The 20,367-nt window shown below is 40.7% G+C and overlaps 1 protein-coding gene across 9 annotated transcripts in view; it reads left to right on the top strand.

Moving 5' to 3' along the window:
- Window positions 1-14,992, top strand: part of Paqr8 (progestin and adipoQ receptor family member 8) — a 39,323-nt gene extending 24,331 nt beyond the window's left edge. For 7 of the 9 annotated variants that reach the window (XM_047558150.1, XM_047558151.1, XM_047558153.1 and 4 more), the window contains 3 exons: window positions 1,607-1,760; window positions 9,082-9,181; window positions 12,338-14,992. In XM_047558150.1, the coding sequence (XP_047414106.1) occupies window positions 12,365-13,429 (1,065 nt within the window). In that variant the 5' untranslated portion in view covers window positions 1,607-1,760; window positions 9,082-9,181; window positions 12,338-12,364 and the 3' untranslated portion in view covers window positions 13,430-14,992. Of the gene's footprint in view, window positions 1-1,606; window positions 1,987-9,081; window positions 9,182-12,337 lie in introns of all 9 variants that reach the window. The other 2 variants (XM_047558159.1, XM_047558158.1) reach the window with 2 other exon arrangements.
- The last annotated feature ends 5,375 nt before the right edge of the window (window positions 14,993-20,367 follow it).

Genomic DNA, 20,367 nt, shown 5'->3' with positions numbered 1-20,367 from the left:
ACAGCAAGGAAAGTGACATAATGGAGGACCATGAGTACCATGGAAGTAAGGCAAAGAAACACCTAAGGGGAAGGCTTTACAGGGGATGTACGAGCTGGGAAAAGAAGAATGACTAAGAGTTGGTCAGCAGTCATCAGCAGTGGGCACCCGGGCAATGCGTACAGACACACAAGGCCTAAGAAGATGGTAGAATAACTGGAACAAAAAACATAGCAGCAGAGAGGAACAGTTTAGGGACAGTTGAGATGAGCAGGTAGCAACCAGAATGGCCTGTATTCTACAGAAGTTCCTATGAGAGATGATGAGCCTTCAAATGTGGCCATTGGCTATGCCACCCTGGAGCCCTCCCTGAGAGGGAGCCCAGCAGTGGAATAGGGTGAGGAGCAGTGAGTGCAGTGGGCACACCTGTTACATCTGGTTACGTCTGTCCCTCAGCTGACTGGAAGACATCCAGGTGCTATTCTGCTTATCTATAGTTTCTCTCCAAAAGTTAAATGGTTATTTATGGCCATGTGATATTATGATAAATGTCTCTTTTGGTTTTTATACATAGTTCCTGACTTATAACTCCACAGCTTTTATTTCCTAAATGATTAAAACAATACACTTGAAGTTTTTTTGCCTTTTGACTTTGGTTCCTGAAGCAACTTGTGGGGGACACTTTAGGCTTCAGAAGCGGGTCTCCCTAAACCAAAGATTTTCTCTCTGACCTCCTTTCACCTGCTCCTTTCCCTCTCCAAGAAAGACCACAGAAACCAGAATTTCTGTTTCCTAAGGCAGGTCTTCAAGACTAAAAATAGAATCTAAATTTCCCTCACCTTTCTTCTATAAAATAAATTCTCTGATATTACATCACAAGACCACCATTGTAGAAGAAGTGCTATCTCCCATACCATGGAGGAAGGAATGCTGCACAGAGAGGCAAAGAAGACTCTGAACAGACAGATCTTGCTGGGTTTCCCAACTCAGCCTATTAGCACGGATCGCATGCTTTTTAACCAATCATATTCCTACACAGTTATCTATGCTTTTTACCTAGGCAATGAGATCTCCTTAAAAACCCAATGGACAAAGATCCAAGCTTTTGGGCAACTGAACAGGTGGAGGCTTACAGGAGAGTAAATAAGAACTCATCCATGTGCTGGGAAGGTGGCACACCCCAACTCCATGGGGACCCCTCCAGACTTCACCCTGTGTATCTCTTCAACTGGCTATTTATATCATTTAAAATTTTCTTTTATAATAAACCAGTAAACATTAAGTATTTTAGTGAGTTCTGTGAGCCTCTATAGGAAATTAAATGAGCCTAAGGTGAGAGGTGGTCATTGGAAACCCAACCTAGAACTGGTTGGTCAGAAGTTTTGTAGGACAGAATTTAGGACTAGTATCAGAAGCAAGGGAAGTCCTGTGGGACAAAGACTTCCATCTGTGAGATCTGACACTATCTGTCAGAATTAAATTGGATTAGAGGATGCCAAGCTGGTGTCCAAATCAAAATTGATTGCTTGCTTACTGGCAGGAAGAAATCCCTATGCATTTTGGGATCACAAAGTGATGTGAGTATATCGTGGAAAAAACTGAATTTGTTTTTCTCCTGTCTCCTCAGGGCATGTGAACATCCTATCACCATAAGGGGATTCAAGGAGGTCTCTCCAGAGGCAGAGGAGACATCTACTTGGAACTCATGACAAATTGCAGAAAAGAAGTTAAAGACACATCAAATTTCAGCAAAGAAGGAAGAGCCTTGTCAAAAGTAAAAGGTGAAGATACACATCCTCAGAGCCACATGTGTGCTCTCTTGAGAGTGAGAAGCACTTTTGGGGTCTCAGGCTCTTCTTTTAAAGGACACTTTATGAAGGGTGGCATGGGAAGGTATGTGGGAACCATGCCAGCTTGGTGAACTCAACTCTTTCATCATGTACCACAAGATATCTTTGGTGGTTGGTCTTCCAAGATCTTCGGGTTCACATTGTCTTTTCTATCTAGGTAATATTTGGAATGTGCCTATATTATAGATTTTTAAAATACATCTCCCTTTGCTTTATCTAACTTGAAAGTCCATTGTGCAGGCTAACAGTGCACTTAAGCTTTAATCAAAATGAGAAAATTTTCACTAGACATGGTGGCACATATCTCTAATCCCAGCTACTCAGGAGGCTCAGAAAGGAGTATCACAAGTTTGAGGCCAGCCCTAGCAACTTAGCCAGATTGTCTCACAATAAAAAACAGAAAGGGATGGGGGTATAATAGTGGTAGAAAACTCCTGAGTTTAATCCTCAGGACTGGGGAGGTGGGTAAATGAAACAATTTTCATAGACAAGTAAATTTACTACAGTCACTCTAAGATTTGTAGCTTTCTCAGAAATTGGGGAGTGACAGGTGCTGAGGAAAAAACAGGTCTGGGGAAGAAAGTCCGATGATGGGGCTTTTAGATTTACAGCTATAGTCTCATTTTCCTTCCCTTTCTACCCATCTATATTCCTTCTATCCTACTTCAACATACTTCTTAATGGGGAAGAGAGAGACAATGGTTACCAGAGAGACATATGTCTTGTTGTTCTATTTAATATTATTTAAAAAGAAATATATTCTTTCAATCTAAACTAGGTAAACAAACCTTAATTGATTGCTGTGATTTCTTTCTCTCCCCTACTCTCCTCTCCCCTCCTCTCCCTCCCTTCTTGGGCTGAAGGTATAGCTCAGTGGTAGAATGCATGCTTAGCATGTGCACCAATCTCTAGCATCACAAATACACGAAGGAAGTTTGGGGAGGAGCATTGTGAGAATTCCCAGAAGCATAACATGATATTTTACATTCTTTTTTTTTTCTAAATTTTTATTATTTTTTTATTTAGCTTTTAATTTTTTACAGACTGCATTTTGATTCATTGTACACAAATGGGGTACATAATTTCATTTCTATGGTTGTACACAATGTAGATTCCTACCATTCGTGTAATCATACATGTACATAGGGTAATGTCTGTCTCATTCCACCATTTTTCATACCCCCTCCCTCTCATTTCCTTCTACATATTCTAAAGTTCCCCCATTCTTCTCTAACTCCCCACCCCCCACCCCCATTATATATCATTCTCCACTTATCAGAGAAAATATTTGGCCTTTGTTTTTGGGGCTAGGCTTATTTCACTTAGCATGATATTCTCCAATTCCATCCATTTATTTGCAAATGCCATATTATTATTCTTCTTTATGACTGAATAGTATTCCATTGTGTATATATACCAGAGTTTCTTTATCCATTATCTGTTGAAGGGCATCTAGGTTGGTTCCACAATCTAGCTATTGTGAACTGAGCTGCTATAAACATTGATGTGGCTGTGTTACTGTAGTTTGCTGATTTTGAGTCCTTTGGGTATAAACCAAGGAGTGGAATAACTGGGTCAAAAGGCAGGTCCATTCCAAGTTTTTTAAAAAAATATTTTTATTTTTAGATGGACACAATACCATATTTTATTTATTTATTTTTATGTGGTGCTGAGGATCAAACCTAGTGCCTCACACATGCTTGGCAAGTGTTCTACCACTGAGCTATAACCATAGCCATACATTCTTTTTTAATTTTCAAAAATTGCATTAAAACAATTAGAAGGTAGAAAATATATACAGTTGGCCTCAGTATCTGTGGGGGATTGGCCAGGGATAGCAGGATCTGAGGATGTTCTGGTCCCTTATATAAAATGACAACAGTATTTACATAACCTCCTTATGCATATCCTCCTTATGTACTTTAAATCATCTCTAGATTACTTATAATACCTAATACAATATAAATGCTATGTAAATATTATACTGTATTGTTTAAAGAATGGCAAGAAAAAAAGACATGTTCAATATACTTTTGTGTGTGTGTGTGGCACTAGGGATTGAACCCAGGGACACTCTGCCATTGAGCTACATCCCTACCTTTTAAAAAATGATTTTGAGACAGAATCTCACTGAATTGCCCAGGCTGTCCTGCCTCAGACACCTAAATCTCTGGGATTACAGGTATGTGCCACCACACCTGACTCACCTGACTCACCCAGCCTTTTTAAAGAAGACAATGATACCAACAGCTGAGTAGAGTAAATATTAACAGCCAGACTTCCTACCAATCCATAATTTCTTTTTTCTTCAATGTTTATTCAGTAAATAATTATGAAGTGCCTTCTATATGCCACATGCTGTTTTAAACAAGGAAACTTCTGCGCTGCCACTTACAGAAGTGGATGGCCAATGAACGAGTGGAGTATATCAATGATCATGGCTCCAGGACAAAAGCAAGTAGAGGGAGGCAAATCCCGGTCCCACAGGAGCTGGGGAGAGACCCAACCTAGTCTAGGGGTTAGGAAAGGCTTCCCAGCACTGCTGGCTCCTAGGCAGAGCATTGAAGATGGGCCAGGGTTGCTAGTCTAGGGATACTGAGTTTGGGTGCAAAGGAGATAGAGCACTTTGGAAGAATTCCCAGTGTAATGATCCAGGCCTCAGGCCACAGAAATTGCCTGGGGATGTAGACTGAAGAGGAGGCTGGAAAAGAGAGGACACGAGAAAGGGCCTGTTTGCATGGCAAGGGCTTAGAATTTGTATTGTAAATAATGGTGAGTTATTAAGTTTTGAGGAGGAGATTATGATCAGATTTCCATTTTTTATCCTATCACCATGAAGTGATTGGAGAATGAAGGGAAAGAATGAAGTGAGGCTGTGGTTGCGTGTGTGTTTTGGGGAAAGCCATTATGCAAGAAAAAAGGGCATTTATGGGAATTGGTTGTTATCATCAACGCAAATTAATTTTGAGTGAATTAAGGGAAAACAGTAGAAATGGAAAAGGCAAATGGATTCTAGAAATACTAAGATAAAACCAGCAGCCCCAGGGCCAGGGTTGTAGCTCAGTGGTAGAGCACTTGCCTAGCACGGATGAGGCACAGGGTTCAATCCTTGGCATCACATAAAAATAAATAAATAAAATCGGCAGCCCTAGAGCTAGGGACAGGGGCAATTCTGAGCTGATGGAGATATTTCATGGTGAGTTTGAAGGACCTGTGGATATTCAGTTAGATACCTCAACAGTGGTTAGATATTTGAATGCAAACCTCAGGAAAGATCTGGCTGGAGGCATATTTAGGAATCACCTGGTACATGTTCCAACTGAAGCTAAGGATCTGAGAGAAGTACTTGAGTGAAAAGCACAGCAGAGACACTTAAGAAAGGTGGATTTTGGGGAACACAACTGCCAGGGATGGTGGGACAAGAGAACAGAGGCAAGGCAAAGAGGGTAGTGTTGCTGATCCCAAGAGGAGGAACTGGTTAGCAATAGAAGTCCTGCAGAGCTCAGGGGAGATAATCACTCAAAACAAGCTAAGCTTGTTTCAAACCTTTTCAGATTTTTCATCAAACCAAAGCTTTCACTAATGCCACTGCCCTTAGCCCACTCTTCCTCATTACTCCTCAGCACCCCTTTGCTCATAGACTGCCAAGAAACCACATCATTCTTATACTTGTATTTTGCCCCTTTTTTGAAATGCCTCATTCTTGTCCAAGTTCTGTTCAGCCTTTCAGACCTATCACGTCCATGGCTGCCCACACGTGCTCCAGGCATGCTGTGCTCTATACAGACCTGTTTGTGTTTCATTTTACTTTATGTTATTGGAGGAGTTCCTGGAGAGGGGGACCTTGACTCAGAACAAGTGGGGTCCTTGGTACGTGATGGAAAAGAAGTTCAGCACAAGCCAGTGACACATATATTTAGGGAAGCAGATACACGTTCAAGGGAGAATGTGGGGTAAAGCAAGGAATACACCTTCAAGACAGGATACAGGCCATCTCCAGAGGGAGAGACAGCAACCCATTGGTCAGGGGTGTTATTATTTATACAGGGATAGTAGCTAGGGGTCAAACTAGAGTGGAAGGGCAGAGTTACACAGTTTCATGCCAGTTTTCCTGCCTTTGTGTCTTGTGTATTTCCCTCAAATCATGTTACTTTTTGCTGGCAAATACATGGGCCAAAGATGGGCTAAGTTGTTCAGGAATTGCTTATTTTGCATTTCAAAGGTTCACGGGCATATCCAATGGCTCACAGGTCTTTCTCTTTTGAGACTCCATATATCTTTTTCTGTATCCCTAAATTCCTATGTCATTTACACTTGATTATATGCCATTCGGTGATTTTAGCTATTGATTCATGAAGTTTGACTCTTCTTATAAACTTCTTGAAATAAAAGGTCTTCTTCCTCTGTGGTCTATGTAATGTTGAACAGATAATCCTTGCTCTGAAAAAGCTTTCTGGTTGATCAAAATGATCAGTTTGACTTGTCCAGTTCATGAGGATTCTTTTTTGTTTGTTTTTTGTGGTAATAGGGATTGAAGCCAAGGACATTCTACCACTGAGCTACCTCCCCAGCCCTTTGAATTTTTTATTTTGGGACAGGATCTCACTGAATTGCCCAGGCTGTCCTCAAACTTGCAATCCTGCTTCAGCCTCCCAAGTGGTTAGATTACAGGTGTATGCTACCACACCTGTAATTTCAGGATTTTTTTTTTTTTGATACCTAGGATTGAACCCAGTATTGCTTAACCACTTAGCCACATTCCCAGTCTATTTTTATTTTGAGACAGGGTCTCATTAAGTTGCGTAGGACTTTGCTAAGTTTCTGAGGCTGTTTTGAACCTGGGATCCTCCTGCCTCAGCCTCCCAAGTTGTTGGGATTACAGGGGTGCACCACCATGCCTGGCTAGTTCAGGAGGATTCTTAAGGAAGATATGAATTTCAGATGTCCAGGAGTTGGAGTGAATTTTGTGCAAGGGAGACCATTCTGAGGTCGCCTCTTGGTCAGCTGATAATCACATCAGCTTGGGTAGGAGTACACGGGACAGAGGCCAGAAATGAGGGAATCCTCACTTAGAGAAGCCACCCAGGAAGGCATGAAGGTGTATGCCTGAACAACATTGTGATGTCAACATGTGGTTTCTTCCAAAATAAGCTCAAACTTTACAGTTGGTCTTTTGAAGCCTCTTTCTGGAAGTGCTGCCCACTCTGGCTTGGTGAAAGTGAGGCCTACCTAAGGGCAGGGGGTGCTGGAGGCAAGACCCCACTAGACAGTGGTCTGTAGTTAATGTTGATACAAGATTTATAACTATTTCCATTACTTTATAACCATTGTATAAGTTGCTCTTAGACAAAAGGAGAATTTCATGTCAGAAGGGGAGGTAGTTGCTAAGGAAAAAACAGAAATAAAGTACATTCCTTACTTTACCCCCAGAGTTTCTTGCTATCTAGATGGCCCACATTCTCCCTTCTACTGAAGGAGATTAAGTCTGAGGCCAGACTGGACAACTTAGTGAGACCCTGTCTCAAAATAAAATGGTCTGGGAATGTAAATCAGTGGTAGAGTACCCCTGGGTTCAATCCCTAGTACTGCAAAAAAGTTTTGAATTTTTCATGACTCTGCATGTCTCAAGGGAAATTTAAGTCCTTTAAGTACAGGTAAGAGTACCTTGATCTTTGTAACCCACATCATTGCTGAATGAGACAGGAATATTTTAAGTTGGAGGCCATGGTGATTATATCCCTAGACTTACCTGGTCCCTCTGTGATTATCAGGTTACACTATCCAGAGGGTGTATTAATCCAGGTGAGTATTAATCCAGAGGCATTAATTCCTATGGAAACTCAGAGACTGGGGTGGCTCTATTTTAAAGATCTCATTTGCAAAGAAAATGGTTCTGCCAACTTTTTCTTCTGTGCTTCCTTTCCTTTGAAGCTAAAGTTAATATTTTTTTGGTCTTACATCTCTCTGCTTCTTTGTATACACCTCTCCTTAGTTTATTTTCCATGAAGTGTGAAGCAGAAGAACATTTCTGTAAAGGACTTATCAACATAAAGCCACAGGACTAGTTACTAATGTGAGAACTGGAAGACTGTCATGGTCACAGTTATGCAGGCATGGTCTTCTGGTGTTCAACAATTAGGCAGCATCACATTCTGTCCTTCTTCTCTCAGAATAGATGGGACCAGTTAGTTCCCAGAACTGACTTATGCTCCATTCCACCTATTAAATAACCCAAAACTGAAGCTTTAGTCTTTAGAAATTCTGTTGAGCCAGATGTGGTGACACACTCCTGTAATACCAGCTACTTGGAAGGCTGAAGCAGGAGGATCACCGAGTTCGAGTCCAGACTAGGCAACTTAGTGAGGCACTGTTTCAAAATAAAAAAGGCTGGGCAATGTAGCTCAGTGGTGTAGTGCAACTGAGTTCAATCCCACATACTGCCAAAAAAAAAAAAAAATCAGTTGAGTCATCAGGTTTTTAAGAACATGCTGTTTAATAAACATCATTTTCTTTTACTTCATTTATTTTTTGCAGTACTGGGAATTGAACTCAGGAGCTTTCTACCACTGATCTACATCCCTAGCTCATTTTAGTTTTATTTTGAAACAGGGTTTCACTAAATTGCCCAGCCTAGCTTTGCACTGCCTCCGCCTCTGAGTAGCTGGGATTATAGGTGTGCACTGCAGCACCTGGCTAGACACCTTAAAGGACATAAAGATAAGAAGGAACTCGGTGATTATGTATTATTTGAAATGCAGAACTGTTGCAGATTTTTCTGGGCACACAAAGACAATGTAAAATCCTTAATATCAGATGGCATCCAGATGGGGTCTTCTGGGAAATATCTTTAGGGATTTCTTCTTATAAAGCTTCGTATCCCCAATGTCTCACCTCGGAATCTCCCAACCATAAAATTAGACTGGTATTCTCATCTGATTTCATTTTCTGCTTCACAAGAGATAATAGAAGCTTATGTCTAAAGAACAGAGCTCCAACAAGTACAACTCCCCAGATAATGTGTTGCTAACAGCAAAAGAACTTGAAAAGTTATCTCATGTCCCACTTCTGTAGTTCTTCCCTCTGAGGTCAGCTGTAGAAGTACTTCTTAGCTTTTCCTTTTTGTTCTGAAAAGAATTTGGGTGTTTTTTGGTTTTATTTTTGGGATTTGTGGGGGGGAGGCACTGGGAATTGAACCCAAGGGCATTCTACTGTGCTACATCCTCCGCCCTTTTTATTTTTTATTTTGAAACAGGGTCTCGCTAAGTTACCAAGGCTGGCCTCGAACCTCTTGCCTCAGCGTCTCAAGTCCCTGGGATTACATATGTGTGCCACCACAGCCGGCCTGAATTAAGGTATTCTGATGAACATTTTCTTTTTTTCTTCCATACTCCCTCTTCTTGTGTTTCTCTTGCTAGTTGACTCTGTAATCCTTAGTACTTTTCCCTTGGCATTAATACTTATGTTGAGACTCAGTTCATAACCTAATTTTAGTAGGAGGCTACTGTCTAGTGGGTGCTGACTTAGCAAATGTCTCAATATAGGGTTATTGGAGTTAAAACCAAAGTACAAAGTATGAAGGAGACGTTAGACTCTCCACTCATGAACCATTCCTGTATCACACACTAGTGACAGTTATTATAACAGCGAATTGTTTTTGCAGCTTTAGAAGCAAACATTTTGATAAACACTTAACAGGCATCATATTATATCATAATAGTCCTCACATCAACCTTATAGGGCAGCTTCTCTGTCATTGACTCTACTTCACAGAAGACCGATCTTAGGATAGTCATGTGACTGGTTGACAGTGGGGCTCAGAATTAGAGCTTAGGTCTCTCTAATGCCAATGTTATATAGTGAACTACACTAGTAAAGCATCTTCTAGTTTTCTAGCCATGTCTTGGCAAAAGTTTTTGATCTTGTTCTCTGCCTGGAAATCTCCTTCCTTATCTCCTTTCAGGAATTCTAACTTTTCCTTTAAGACTCAGTTCAAGGTCACTTGGAGAGACCATCTCCCAATCACACCTTCTATGGACTGTGAATTAGGGCTTTCTCTAAATGGAACACTCAACTGTACTTTTCTAGCATGATCCCACTTCTTGTCTACCTCCCAAGTAGACTGACCTCCATGAAAGCAGGGACCCTATCTTATTGGTCTTAGCATTCCTAGTATTTAGCATAGAGCCCAGCTCATAGTAATAAAAATAGTATTTAACATTTACTGAGCACCTATATTGGTGCCAGGCAAAACAATTCATTTTTTAGACTCCCTCATTTAACCATCACAACTACCCAAACAATATGCAAAATTATGAAGCACACTTTGTTATTTAAACAGGCTGAGGAAGTTCTACAACTTGTCCAAAGTCACTAAGTAGCAAAACCAAGACTGAACTCCAGGTCTCCCTCAACTTCTTTCACATTTTATTGATTATTCTGGGAACTGAAACCAGGGGGGTTTTAACACTGAGTCACATCCCCAGCCCCTTTTATTTTATCTTTTGAGGCAGGGTCTCACTAAGTTGCTCAGGGCCTAATTTGCTGAGGCTGGCCTCAAACTTGTGATCCTCCTGCCTTAGCCTCCCAAGTTGCTGGGATTATAGGCATGTGCCACCATACCTGGCCACATTTTATTTTTCATGCCCTACATTTTTTACCTGATTAGGATTTTTTTTTCTTTGAATATTAAGAATAAGTGAGAAGATGACATTTTCTTCACTAAAATTAGTAGTACCCACACAGTACTTGCTGTTTTTTTCCAGTTAAGGATCGTTGAAGGAAGGGCTCTATTTATATAAATTGGTATGCAACTTTTTTTTTTTTTTTTTTTTTTTTTTTTTTTTTTTTTTTTTTGCGGTGCTGGGGATCGAACCCAGGGCCTTGTGCTTGCAAGGCAAGCACTCTACCAACTGAGCTATATCCCCAGCCCTGGTATGAAACTTTTTAAAAAATATTTTTTAGTTGTAGATGGACACAATATCCTCATTTTATTTATTTATTTTTAAGTGGTGCTGAGGATTGAACCCAATGCCTGACATATGCTAGGCAAGTGCTCTACCACTGAGCTACTACCCTAGCCTGGTATGCAAATTTTATTGAGGAAAGAAGCTTAGGAATTAAAAAGTACAGTTAATGTATGCTTCTTTACCCAGTAACTTCACATGAAATTTTGCATCAATTTTATGAAATATTTTACAAAATAATTGCTGTGCTCATCAGGCTAATCTGTCACATGGACATTCCAAGAGTTAAGCATTTCTTAAGTACAGATTTAGTTACCCAAGATAGGCAAATCCCAAACTACTTGATTTCCAGAGCCTTTTTTTTTTTTTTTTTTTAAAGAACAATCCTGCTGGGCACAGTGGTGCAGGACTGTAATCCCAATTAATTTAGGAGGCTGATACTGGAGGATTACAAGTTTGAGGCCAGCCTGGGCAACTTAGTGAGACTTTGTCTCAAAATGAAAAATAAAAAGGGTTGAAGACACAGCTTCATGCTAGAGCATGCCTGGGTTCAATCCTCAGTGCTAAAAATAATAATGATACTAAGTAAATAGAACAGTGTTTGAAATTAAGATTTATGTTAAATTTAGGCCATAGTTTTTTTCTTTTTTTAAAAATTTTTTACAGACTGCATTTTGATTCATTATACACAAACAGGGTATATCATTTCGTTTCTATGGTTGTACACGATGTCTCAGAATATGCATTGGTTTTTCCCAACCTAATGGATGAATAATTTGCCTTTCTTTAGTTTGAGGTTCAATTGCTTACCTCAGATTTTCAAGTTACCAGTAAAATTAGTGCACAGTTTAAGATTAGGTGGGTGCTAAAGAAATAGAAGCATTTATTAGCCTTTATCTTTTTTTTTTTTTTCTTTTTTTGGTACCACAGATTGAACCAGGTGAGCTTAACCACTGGGCAACATCTCCAGCATCCCCACCCACTTTTACTTTTTTATTTTTATTTTTTGAGATTAGGGTCTTACTAAATTGCTCAGGGCCTTGCTAAGTCGCCTAGGCTGGCCTCGAACTTGTGATCCTCCTGCCTTATCCTCCTGAACCACTGGGATTACAGGCATGTGCCACCACACCCAGCTCTATCATGCTTATATTTATCGTTCTGTTTCAATGTATTTATAGTATTTCAAGCCTGTCTGGTTACATCTTAATTACATCAAGGAAACCCTAGTCTTTGAAAAAGTAATCTTATTTACTCCTAGATACCATTAAATGTTGTTCATTATTAACTCATGTTATGATGGCTACGAGACCCAATTTACAAGATGCGTCTCTGCCTCACGCAGAGTGTAGCGATACAGAACCCTGGACAGTAAAGGGACCTTGTTCCAACTCCATCATTCTAACAATGACAAAAACGAGGTCCAAAGAAGCCAGCGGCAGTCCCTTGCTTCCCCTCCTGTCGGAGGAGCGGTGTTCCATTAAGACTGGTCACAGCTGCTCGCCGTCTGCCACCGGCTCGTCTCACCACGGTTTCCCTCTTCCTCAGGCTGCCCTGGCCCTCTGCGCTGCCGCCATGACCACCGCCATCCTGGAGCGCCTGAGCACCCTGTCGGTCAGCGGCCAGCACCTGCGCCGCCTGCCCAAGATCCTGGAGGACGGGCTTCCCAAGATGCCCTGCACCGTCCCGGAAACGGATGTGCCCCAGCTCTTCCGGGAGCCGTACATCCGCGCGGGCTACCGCCCCACGGGGCACGAGTGGCGCTACTACTTCTTCAGCCTCTTTCAGAAGCACAACGAGGTAGTCAACGTCTGGACCCACCTGCTGGCAGCCCTAGCTGTACTTTTGCGATTCTGGGCCTTTGTCGAGGCCGAGGCCTTGCCATGGGCCTCCCCCCACTCCCTGCCCCTGCTGCTCTTTATCCTGTCCTCGATCACTTACCTCACATGCAGCCTTCTGGCCCATCTGCTGCAGTCCAAGTCGGAGCTCTCCCACTACACCTTCTACTTCGTGGACTACGTTGGTGTCAGTGTGTACCAATATGGCAGTGCCTTGGCCCACTTCTTCTACAGCTCCGATCAGGCCTGGTACGAGCGGTTCTGGCTTTTCTTCTTGCCAGCAGCTGCCTTCTGTGGCTGGTTATCTTGTACTGGCTGCTGCTACGCAAAGTATCGTTACCGAAGGCCTTACCCAGTTATGAGGAAGATCTGTCAAGTGGTACCGGCGGGGCTGGCCTTCATCCTAGACATAAGTCCTGTGGCACACCGGGTAGCGCTCTGCCACCTGGCTGGCTGCCAGGAGCAGGCAGCCTGGTACCATACCCTCCAGATCTTCTTCTTCTTGGTCAGCGCCTACTTCTTCTCCTGCCCGGTGCCTGAGAAGTACTTCCCGGGTTCCTGTGACATCGTGGGCCATGGACATCAAATCTTCCATGCTTTTCTGTCTGTCTGCACGCTCTCGCAGCTGGAAGCCATCCTTTTGGACTACCAGGGGCGGCGTGAGATCTTCCTGCAGCGACATGGTCCCTTATCTGTCTACATGGCCTGTCTCTCCTTCTTTTTCTTGGCCGCCTGTAGCGCTGCCACCGCAGCCCTTCTGAGACATAAAGTCAAAGCCAGACTAACCAAGAAAGATTCATGAGGCTTGCAGGTGGAATAAGATGTGAAGATAGCCCTTGTGATTTGGGGGAAACGATACAACAGTAGAAGTTGACTTATTTTTAAGGGTTAATTTTTAAAGTAATATGAATTTCCAAGGATGTGCTATGGCTACAGCATTTCAAAGCCAAAGGATTCAAGAGTTTTATTGTTAATTAAAGGAGTATTCCTCTTCCTTCTGGGTCATAGCCTTACAAGGGAAGGGATCTTGGTAAGACTGATGAAACACTGAACTGAGAACTATCTAACGGCCTAAAATTTTAGCAAATTCTGACTATAGTTTTCAGAGACAAGTCGTAGAACCGAAAGGATAATAAAAATTGTACTGAGAAGTAAGTAGGTGGTTTATTCTCACCCTATTGGAATAACCATCCTACTATGCTGATCTTTGGTAATTGCATAAATTGACCTAAAGACCCATCTTATTTGGATTTCAAATTGTCTAGAGGAAAAGTCAGAATCTTCAAGATAATTCAGTGAAACTGTTAGAAATAACGAATTACTCAGTTCATCTGATTTCTGATCCCTCCTCTCTCATCCACTGTACCACTGACCCTTTCTCAGGACAAATGTCTGCCTGGCTGTTTTGTCTGAAGTGCTGTTCACTCCTGTCCCTTTTTGCATGGTAACTTAAAGGATTTTGAAGCAGTCATATTTCCAGGAAATGCTTGAAGCCATGTGAACATTCAGGAAGTTCATTTTCCTATAATAATGTAAATGGTACTAGAAAGTTCAGTGCCAAGAGCCTCCAGGAGGTCCAGCCAACAAGCATGAGTAGCCTTGCTTGTTTGGTGTTTTGGGACCGTTATTTTATACCTGTGGACTGTAGGATTACCAGAGCTATTAGGGCTGCCTTACAGATCAGGAGATCTGGGGGTTGCTCTAGGAATCTGGTAGACTTGACAAACATGTTTGAAAAAAAACCTTGGTAGTGTGAATCGGTCCTTACGTTTCCTCTAAGGATCTGATTATTTCAAGAGGAATTCGAAGTCCAGACATCTACATAGATGCTGCCTCATGAAGGACCAACCCCAATTCAGAGTCCTCAAGCAGGCAGTTCTGCCTCAGCATAAAGCAGAACCTTAAAATAATCAAGTCCCAGTACAGACAAATGTGGGCTCACTGTGGTTGGTCCCTGAAGGCTCCTTTGGGTCAAGAGCAAGTGAATCAGGCACCCTGTAACCAAAATGCTCTCCTTGGAACTTTGCTGCCCAGCAGCTTCTGTGAGATAGGTGGTGCTTGCAGTTGATGTTCTGGCCACGCAGCCCTCTCTGAGGATTGGCTTCTGTACTAATCCAGTGAAGGATGCTGCATCAAAGGAAGGGCTGAGAATCCGCCTCTTCACAGGCTACGTTTCCTATCAGTATAAGGTCCCTTGTTTACTAAAAAGGGACGTGGTTTGTTTTAATTTTGGTTTGATGAACCTCCTCTAAGATTATTGTCTTCACAAAGATTACTTTTATTCCTTTTTCTGAAAGATTTGTGAGTTTTGTGCCTTATAAATGAAAATGTATAAACACTTTATTTAATATATGCACGTGTGGGATTTCCTGTCTTGGATTATTTGGATCAGAAAAAAAATTCATTGTAAACCTAAGAAAGCTAGAATTACTTATAATCAAAAGACTTTGAATCTGTGTTTTGGCCAAAAAAAAAAAAAAAAAAAAATCCAACTCAAACTTTTCTATACTCTTTAAATCATGAAAGCATGTGTCTTGTTAGCTACATTGTTTTGCTAAATGAGTTTCTTGTTTATCCTCAAGTATCTCAAATTCTGTGCTATCTAAGTGTCATACAAGCTACTGTTTGCCGAGGCCAAATTCACAGCAAATAAAGTTAGCAAAACTGAACAGGGTTGAACTGAACACAGGGAGGGACACAGGAAGGGAGGAATTGTGCAAACATTTTAAAAAGAGGGTCAATTTAAACTGGGAACTTGAAAATGAAATTTTCATTATTATGGATTCACAGACTATTTTTAAAGTTGGTGGGAGAAGTGAGAGAAAAAGGAAGAAGGGAGAAAGGTGTGAATCAAACTCTTGAACATAATGTGGTGGTACTGGTGGAGATCTTTAGATTAAATCACCCAGATATATTTTTTAAAAAGGGAATGGAAAGTAGAGGAGTGATCCTCAAATGTATCTACAGACCAATGCCACTCTACACGCTGTATAGAAATAGGCATGAAACTAAGATACTGCCATACCATTTTTATTTCAATTTGCAGAAGTACTGACCCTCAAGTAATTGAAAAATTTTAAAAAAGAATAAAGGAAAAATAATTTTCTTTATAAGCAATAGTGAGAGTCATTAAGTTAGGGGACTATGATATCATCTCTCTCCTTTTTTGTTTTGGCAGTACAGGGGATGGAACCCAGGAACGATTTACCATTAACTGCATCACCAACTCCCTTCACCCCACCTTTTTGTAAGACATGGTCTTGCTACATTGAGAGGCTGGCCTCAAACTTCTGATTCTCCTGCCTTAGCCTCCTGAGTAGCTGGGATTATAGGCACGTGCCACCATGTGCAACTACAATATGCTCTCAAAATACCAGTATTTCATTAGAAATACATAAACACAGGAAGTGCAGATGTTTATAAATACGCAAACCTTTTTTTTGGTACCAGGATTGAACCCAGGTGAGCTTAACCACTGAGCCATGTCCCTACCCTTGAGATCCTCCTGCATCAGCCTTCTGAGCCACTGGGATTACAGGTGTGCACCACCACACTTGGCTAACTACTCAAACTTTTCAAAGGGGCTAGTACTCCTTTGTGTGTGTATGTGTGTGGTATTGGGGATTGAATCCGGCGGCGTGCAACCACACCCTTTTTATTTATTTTGAGACAGGTTCTTGTTAAGTTGTGGAGGGTCTCACTAAATTGCTGAGACTGCCCTTGAACTTGCAGTCCTTCTGCCTCAGCCACCAGAGTCACTGGGACTATATGTATGTGCCACTGAGCCCAGCCCCTTTAAAAAAATTATCATTAAAATGAGTTATCAGTAAGGTCGAGTTTAAAAGAATAAGAATTTTATAAAGGAGATGACTATTTTACTCCACCACAGCAGCTCCACAACAGTTGACAAATACTAGAAATTCTGTTTATTTCTTCCTTTCTCACTTTTAATTAAGACTGAATCTATTAAAATGCAGATGTTCCTGATAAAACTAAAATTATCAGTCATTTACATCTTTTGGTGAATAAAAATTCTGATGGATTTGTATGAGGCCCTATTGAGGGTAGCAGAACACTGTAAACTATGGACATATTTGCCTGTTTCCCTCCTGTCTAGTTTCTTCCTGACCTGTATTTGCTGATGAGCTAATTTTAATGCTCTTAAGATGTTAGGGTTTCATTTTCAGTTTTGACTGAAAGTATCTTAATAACAATATTTGCAAGATTCATATACTAGAAGCTTGAAATAATAGGTGTTCATAGCCATGAAATGGGGATGGTTTATTCCTGTCTTTGTTGACCACCTGTTCATAAATTGTACCTTAACTTGAAAATATGTAGGTTTTGGCACTGTAGTTTCAAATGGATCCTCCAGATGGCGATCATGTCTTACTTAGGGACAGCCATTGTCACCCACTTCTGCCTACTAATAATGTACTGGTCTTGTTTTGCTTGATTGCTTGGCAAAGAAAAAGTGGTACTCTTTTCTGTCTCTATAAATCTACTTACACAAATGATCATTAAATGGATTTTGTATATGGATTGTTGTAATGTTAACAGTTTAAAGAAACAGCTACCTTCTTCGACAAGGCCCTGGATAGGGGCTACCTTGAAACAGCCCCTCCTAAAGCAAATTTTATTTAGACAAACATTACCAGAAGGAGGCTAGGATATTTTACATCCATCTATAAGTAGTAAAATATATAAAGTTTTAAATTGTCTCTATACACCCCCCAAATATACATAGACCTCTAATTCCTACTTGTGAGTAAAACAAACTGTCTTTTAAAAAGCTACAAAGTTGTTTTCTCTGACGATTTCAATCTAATTAAATAAATACTCCTACTTTCTCAGGTAATAGTATTAAAAGATTAAGTTTTTGAACTGATGACTATATTTTTTGAAATTAAAAATTATTAATGATCATAATTCTGTAAAAAATACTATAATACATGTATTGTGAAATGTGGCATCCATCATACAAATGATTTTGTAGTCTTCACAATTACATTTAAATAGCTAAGTAAAAGGTGATTATCTGGGTTACTGCAGCTTCGGTCAATAGTACTGTCACCATAATAGTTAGAAAACATTTCTATGGTTAGAGGCTTCACTGGTAGAACTATGGAAGCTCCTCTGCCCAAACCTTTTTTAATCATCAGCTGGAGCCCAGCAGTTTATAAATGTTTCTGTTGTCACTGTTACTTGTTTAACCACTCTTAGTTATTAATTTAACAAGAATTTATTGAGCACCTACTGGTGGCAGCATGGTTGCTCTGGAAATACCATAGTAAGGAAAAATAGACATAGAGGCTGCAGACAATGCCTGTAGTCTAGTGAATGAGGACCAGCATCTTCCCTTTGGGCCCCATGACAGGGTTCCTCTTTCTAGGTTTTGGTCCTGGTTACAAGCCTGCGTACCAGATGGCCTAAGGAGATTGACTTCTGTGGGCCAGAACCTTTCAAAGGGATTGAGCTTTCTGTCCTTTCTCTCCAGATGCCAGAAACATCTCCCCTCCAGCCAGACAGTCACCTTAAAGACACTTCAATCTCTTATTCTTCAACCATTCTTATTGCCCTCTGGTTGGTTAGGTCTAGGGATCTATAACACATCCAGACACAGAAAGGAACCCTGTACTTCCACAAGCAGTATAGACAACCCAGGTCTCATCCTTCAGGAAGGGGAACGTGGATTTTGACCAGAGGAAGTTTCCCATGAGAATCACAGTGAGGGGTATTCATTTATGCTAAGAGTTCTGGAGGCCTTAACCAAATTGAAGGCTCCAGAGTAATACATCAAAATTTTATCATGCATTATCCTTTCCCAAACATTTCCACATCTAAATAACTGTATGAGGCATGTAAAATAAAAGGGTATTCATGGATCTAGAAAATATTAGTAAAGTAACTGGTTCAAAGTCACATGACTAGCTGTAATGTTTAAACTCATTTTTCCTTCAGCTAAATCAAGGACTCCTCTAAGCAGAAACATCAGCACCAAATATTTGCAGAGTAGTTTACTGTGTATGAGCATCTATATACGTTATGCATACTTTAACAAAATCTCATTTCAACTTTGATTGTAAATACCTCATGAATCATCAAGGTTGTATTATTTCTTTTTGAGTTAAAGTGACTTAACTTCCCTACATATCCTCAGATACCAAATAAAGCATCCCTTGTGCCACAGAGGCTTCTCAGAGGTCCCAAAGGTCCGCTGTCCATTCTTGACCTAGATTACAGAGAAATCCCATTCTCCATTCAGTGTCTCGAAAATATCTCTGAATCCTTGGATGAGAAGCTCTTTCAGTCTTGATAATCTTGCCTAATCCCAAATTCTCACTCTCATCTTTCACTGGTTGTTCCTCAGTTAGCTCATCCACAGACTTTGACAAGAGATAGGGATTTGAACATGGGATTTTAAAAACCTTACTTTGCCTTATAAAAGAGTTATGCAGAGTTAGAAAATTAGTAGAAAGTTTTTAAAAAGTCACTGGTTATTTCTCATTTTAAACTAATATAAACTTGTCAAAGAAAATGTAGAAAAGTAGGAAGAAAAGATAATCCAAAGGTCTGTCACTAGAATAAAATCCCTTTTAGGGGAAAAATAAGGCTTTTGTCAAGATAATTTCAACTACAAAAGGTAAATAAGCAGTGTCACAGAAAGCTTCCTGAGAAACCAGAAATTAGGAACTAAAAATTTTAAGCAACTTAATACTTTCATTTTATTAAGTACAAAGTCAACAGTTTACAGGAATACCAAGACAGTGACATTATACTCCCTTCTGATGTTCTATTATGCAGGTAATTTGATGATGCTGGACTGAGATACTGGCTCATGAAACAAAGGCCATGATACATTATCTTTCATGTTGAAAGAATTGTGTGAAATGCCTTTTCTGAATCAAGCACCCAGAGTGTACTGTGCTAGAAAGATCTTCACTGGAGGCAAAATCCAGCCTGTTGAACTGGTAAATACCACGATGTACCAGGCTGTGTTCAAGGTATCCACGGCTCGGCAATGAATAAAACATACAAATCCCTGCCCTTGTGGAGAAACAAAAAACCAAGTAAATAAATTACAGTCTGTTAGAAGGTGATGGTGCCAAGGAGAAACAGAGCAAGAAAGAGGCACAGCTGGAGGCCTGGTGTGAGTGTACAAGTTTAAATGGGGAGGATCCCCCAAAAGAGAGGTGAGGAAGCCAGCTATGTTTCTCTCCCAGGAACAGGGAATAAGTGAAAGGGCTCTGAGGCCAAAGCCTGTGAGGAATAGAATGGAGGATAGCATGAACATAGAGGGAAGCAGAACAGGACATGAGAGTCCCCAGTTATTAAATGTAAATATAATAGAACCTCTATGGTAGGGAATTATGTACAGAGAAAAAATTCAGAAGTCAGTTTCAGTGTACTTAAATGTGTTTCCCATCTGAGTCCACCCTGTTAAAGCAGATGTTCCTGGGTTATACCTTGGCAGCTTCCCCTGTGGAGCCTTGCTTGGCTTTCACACTGACTCACTTACCTTCAAGCACGTTCACACTTGGGTGAAAAGGCTGTAAAGGCACTGTCTGCTCTTGCATCCCAGTGGCAATGAGTGGGATGGAGGGGAGAAAAAAAGAGAAAAAGAGAATATGATGATAACAAACCAAAGGAATAGGGAAAAGACTCAGGAGCTCTGTGGGAAGTTCTAGACTTCATCCTTTTCCATGGCACACAGGAAAACTCTTGGGCTCTTTTCAAAAT

This window comes from Sciurus carolinensis, chromosome 7, assembly GCF_902686445.1.
Source record: "Sciurus carolinensis chromosome 7, mSciCar1.2, whole genome shotgun sequence".
In the NCBI taxonomy this organism is placed as follows: domain Eukaryota; kingdom Metazoa; phylum Chordata; class Mammalia; order Rodentia; family Sciuridae; genus Sciurus; species Sciurus carolinensis.
Note: the sequence above shows the minus strand (reverse complement) of the source record. Positions and strands in the feature narration are given on the sequence as shown.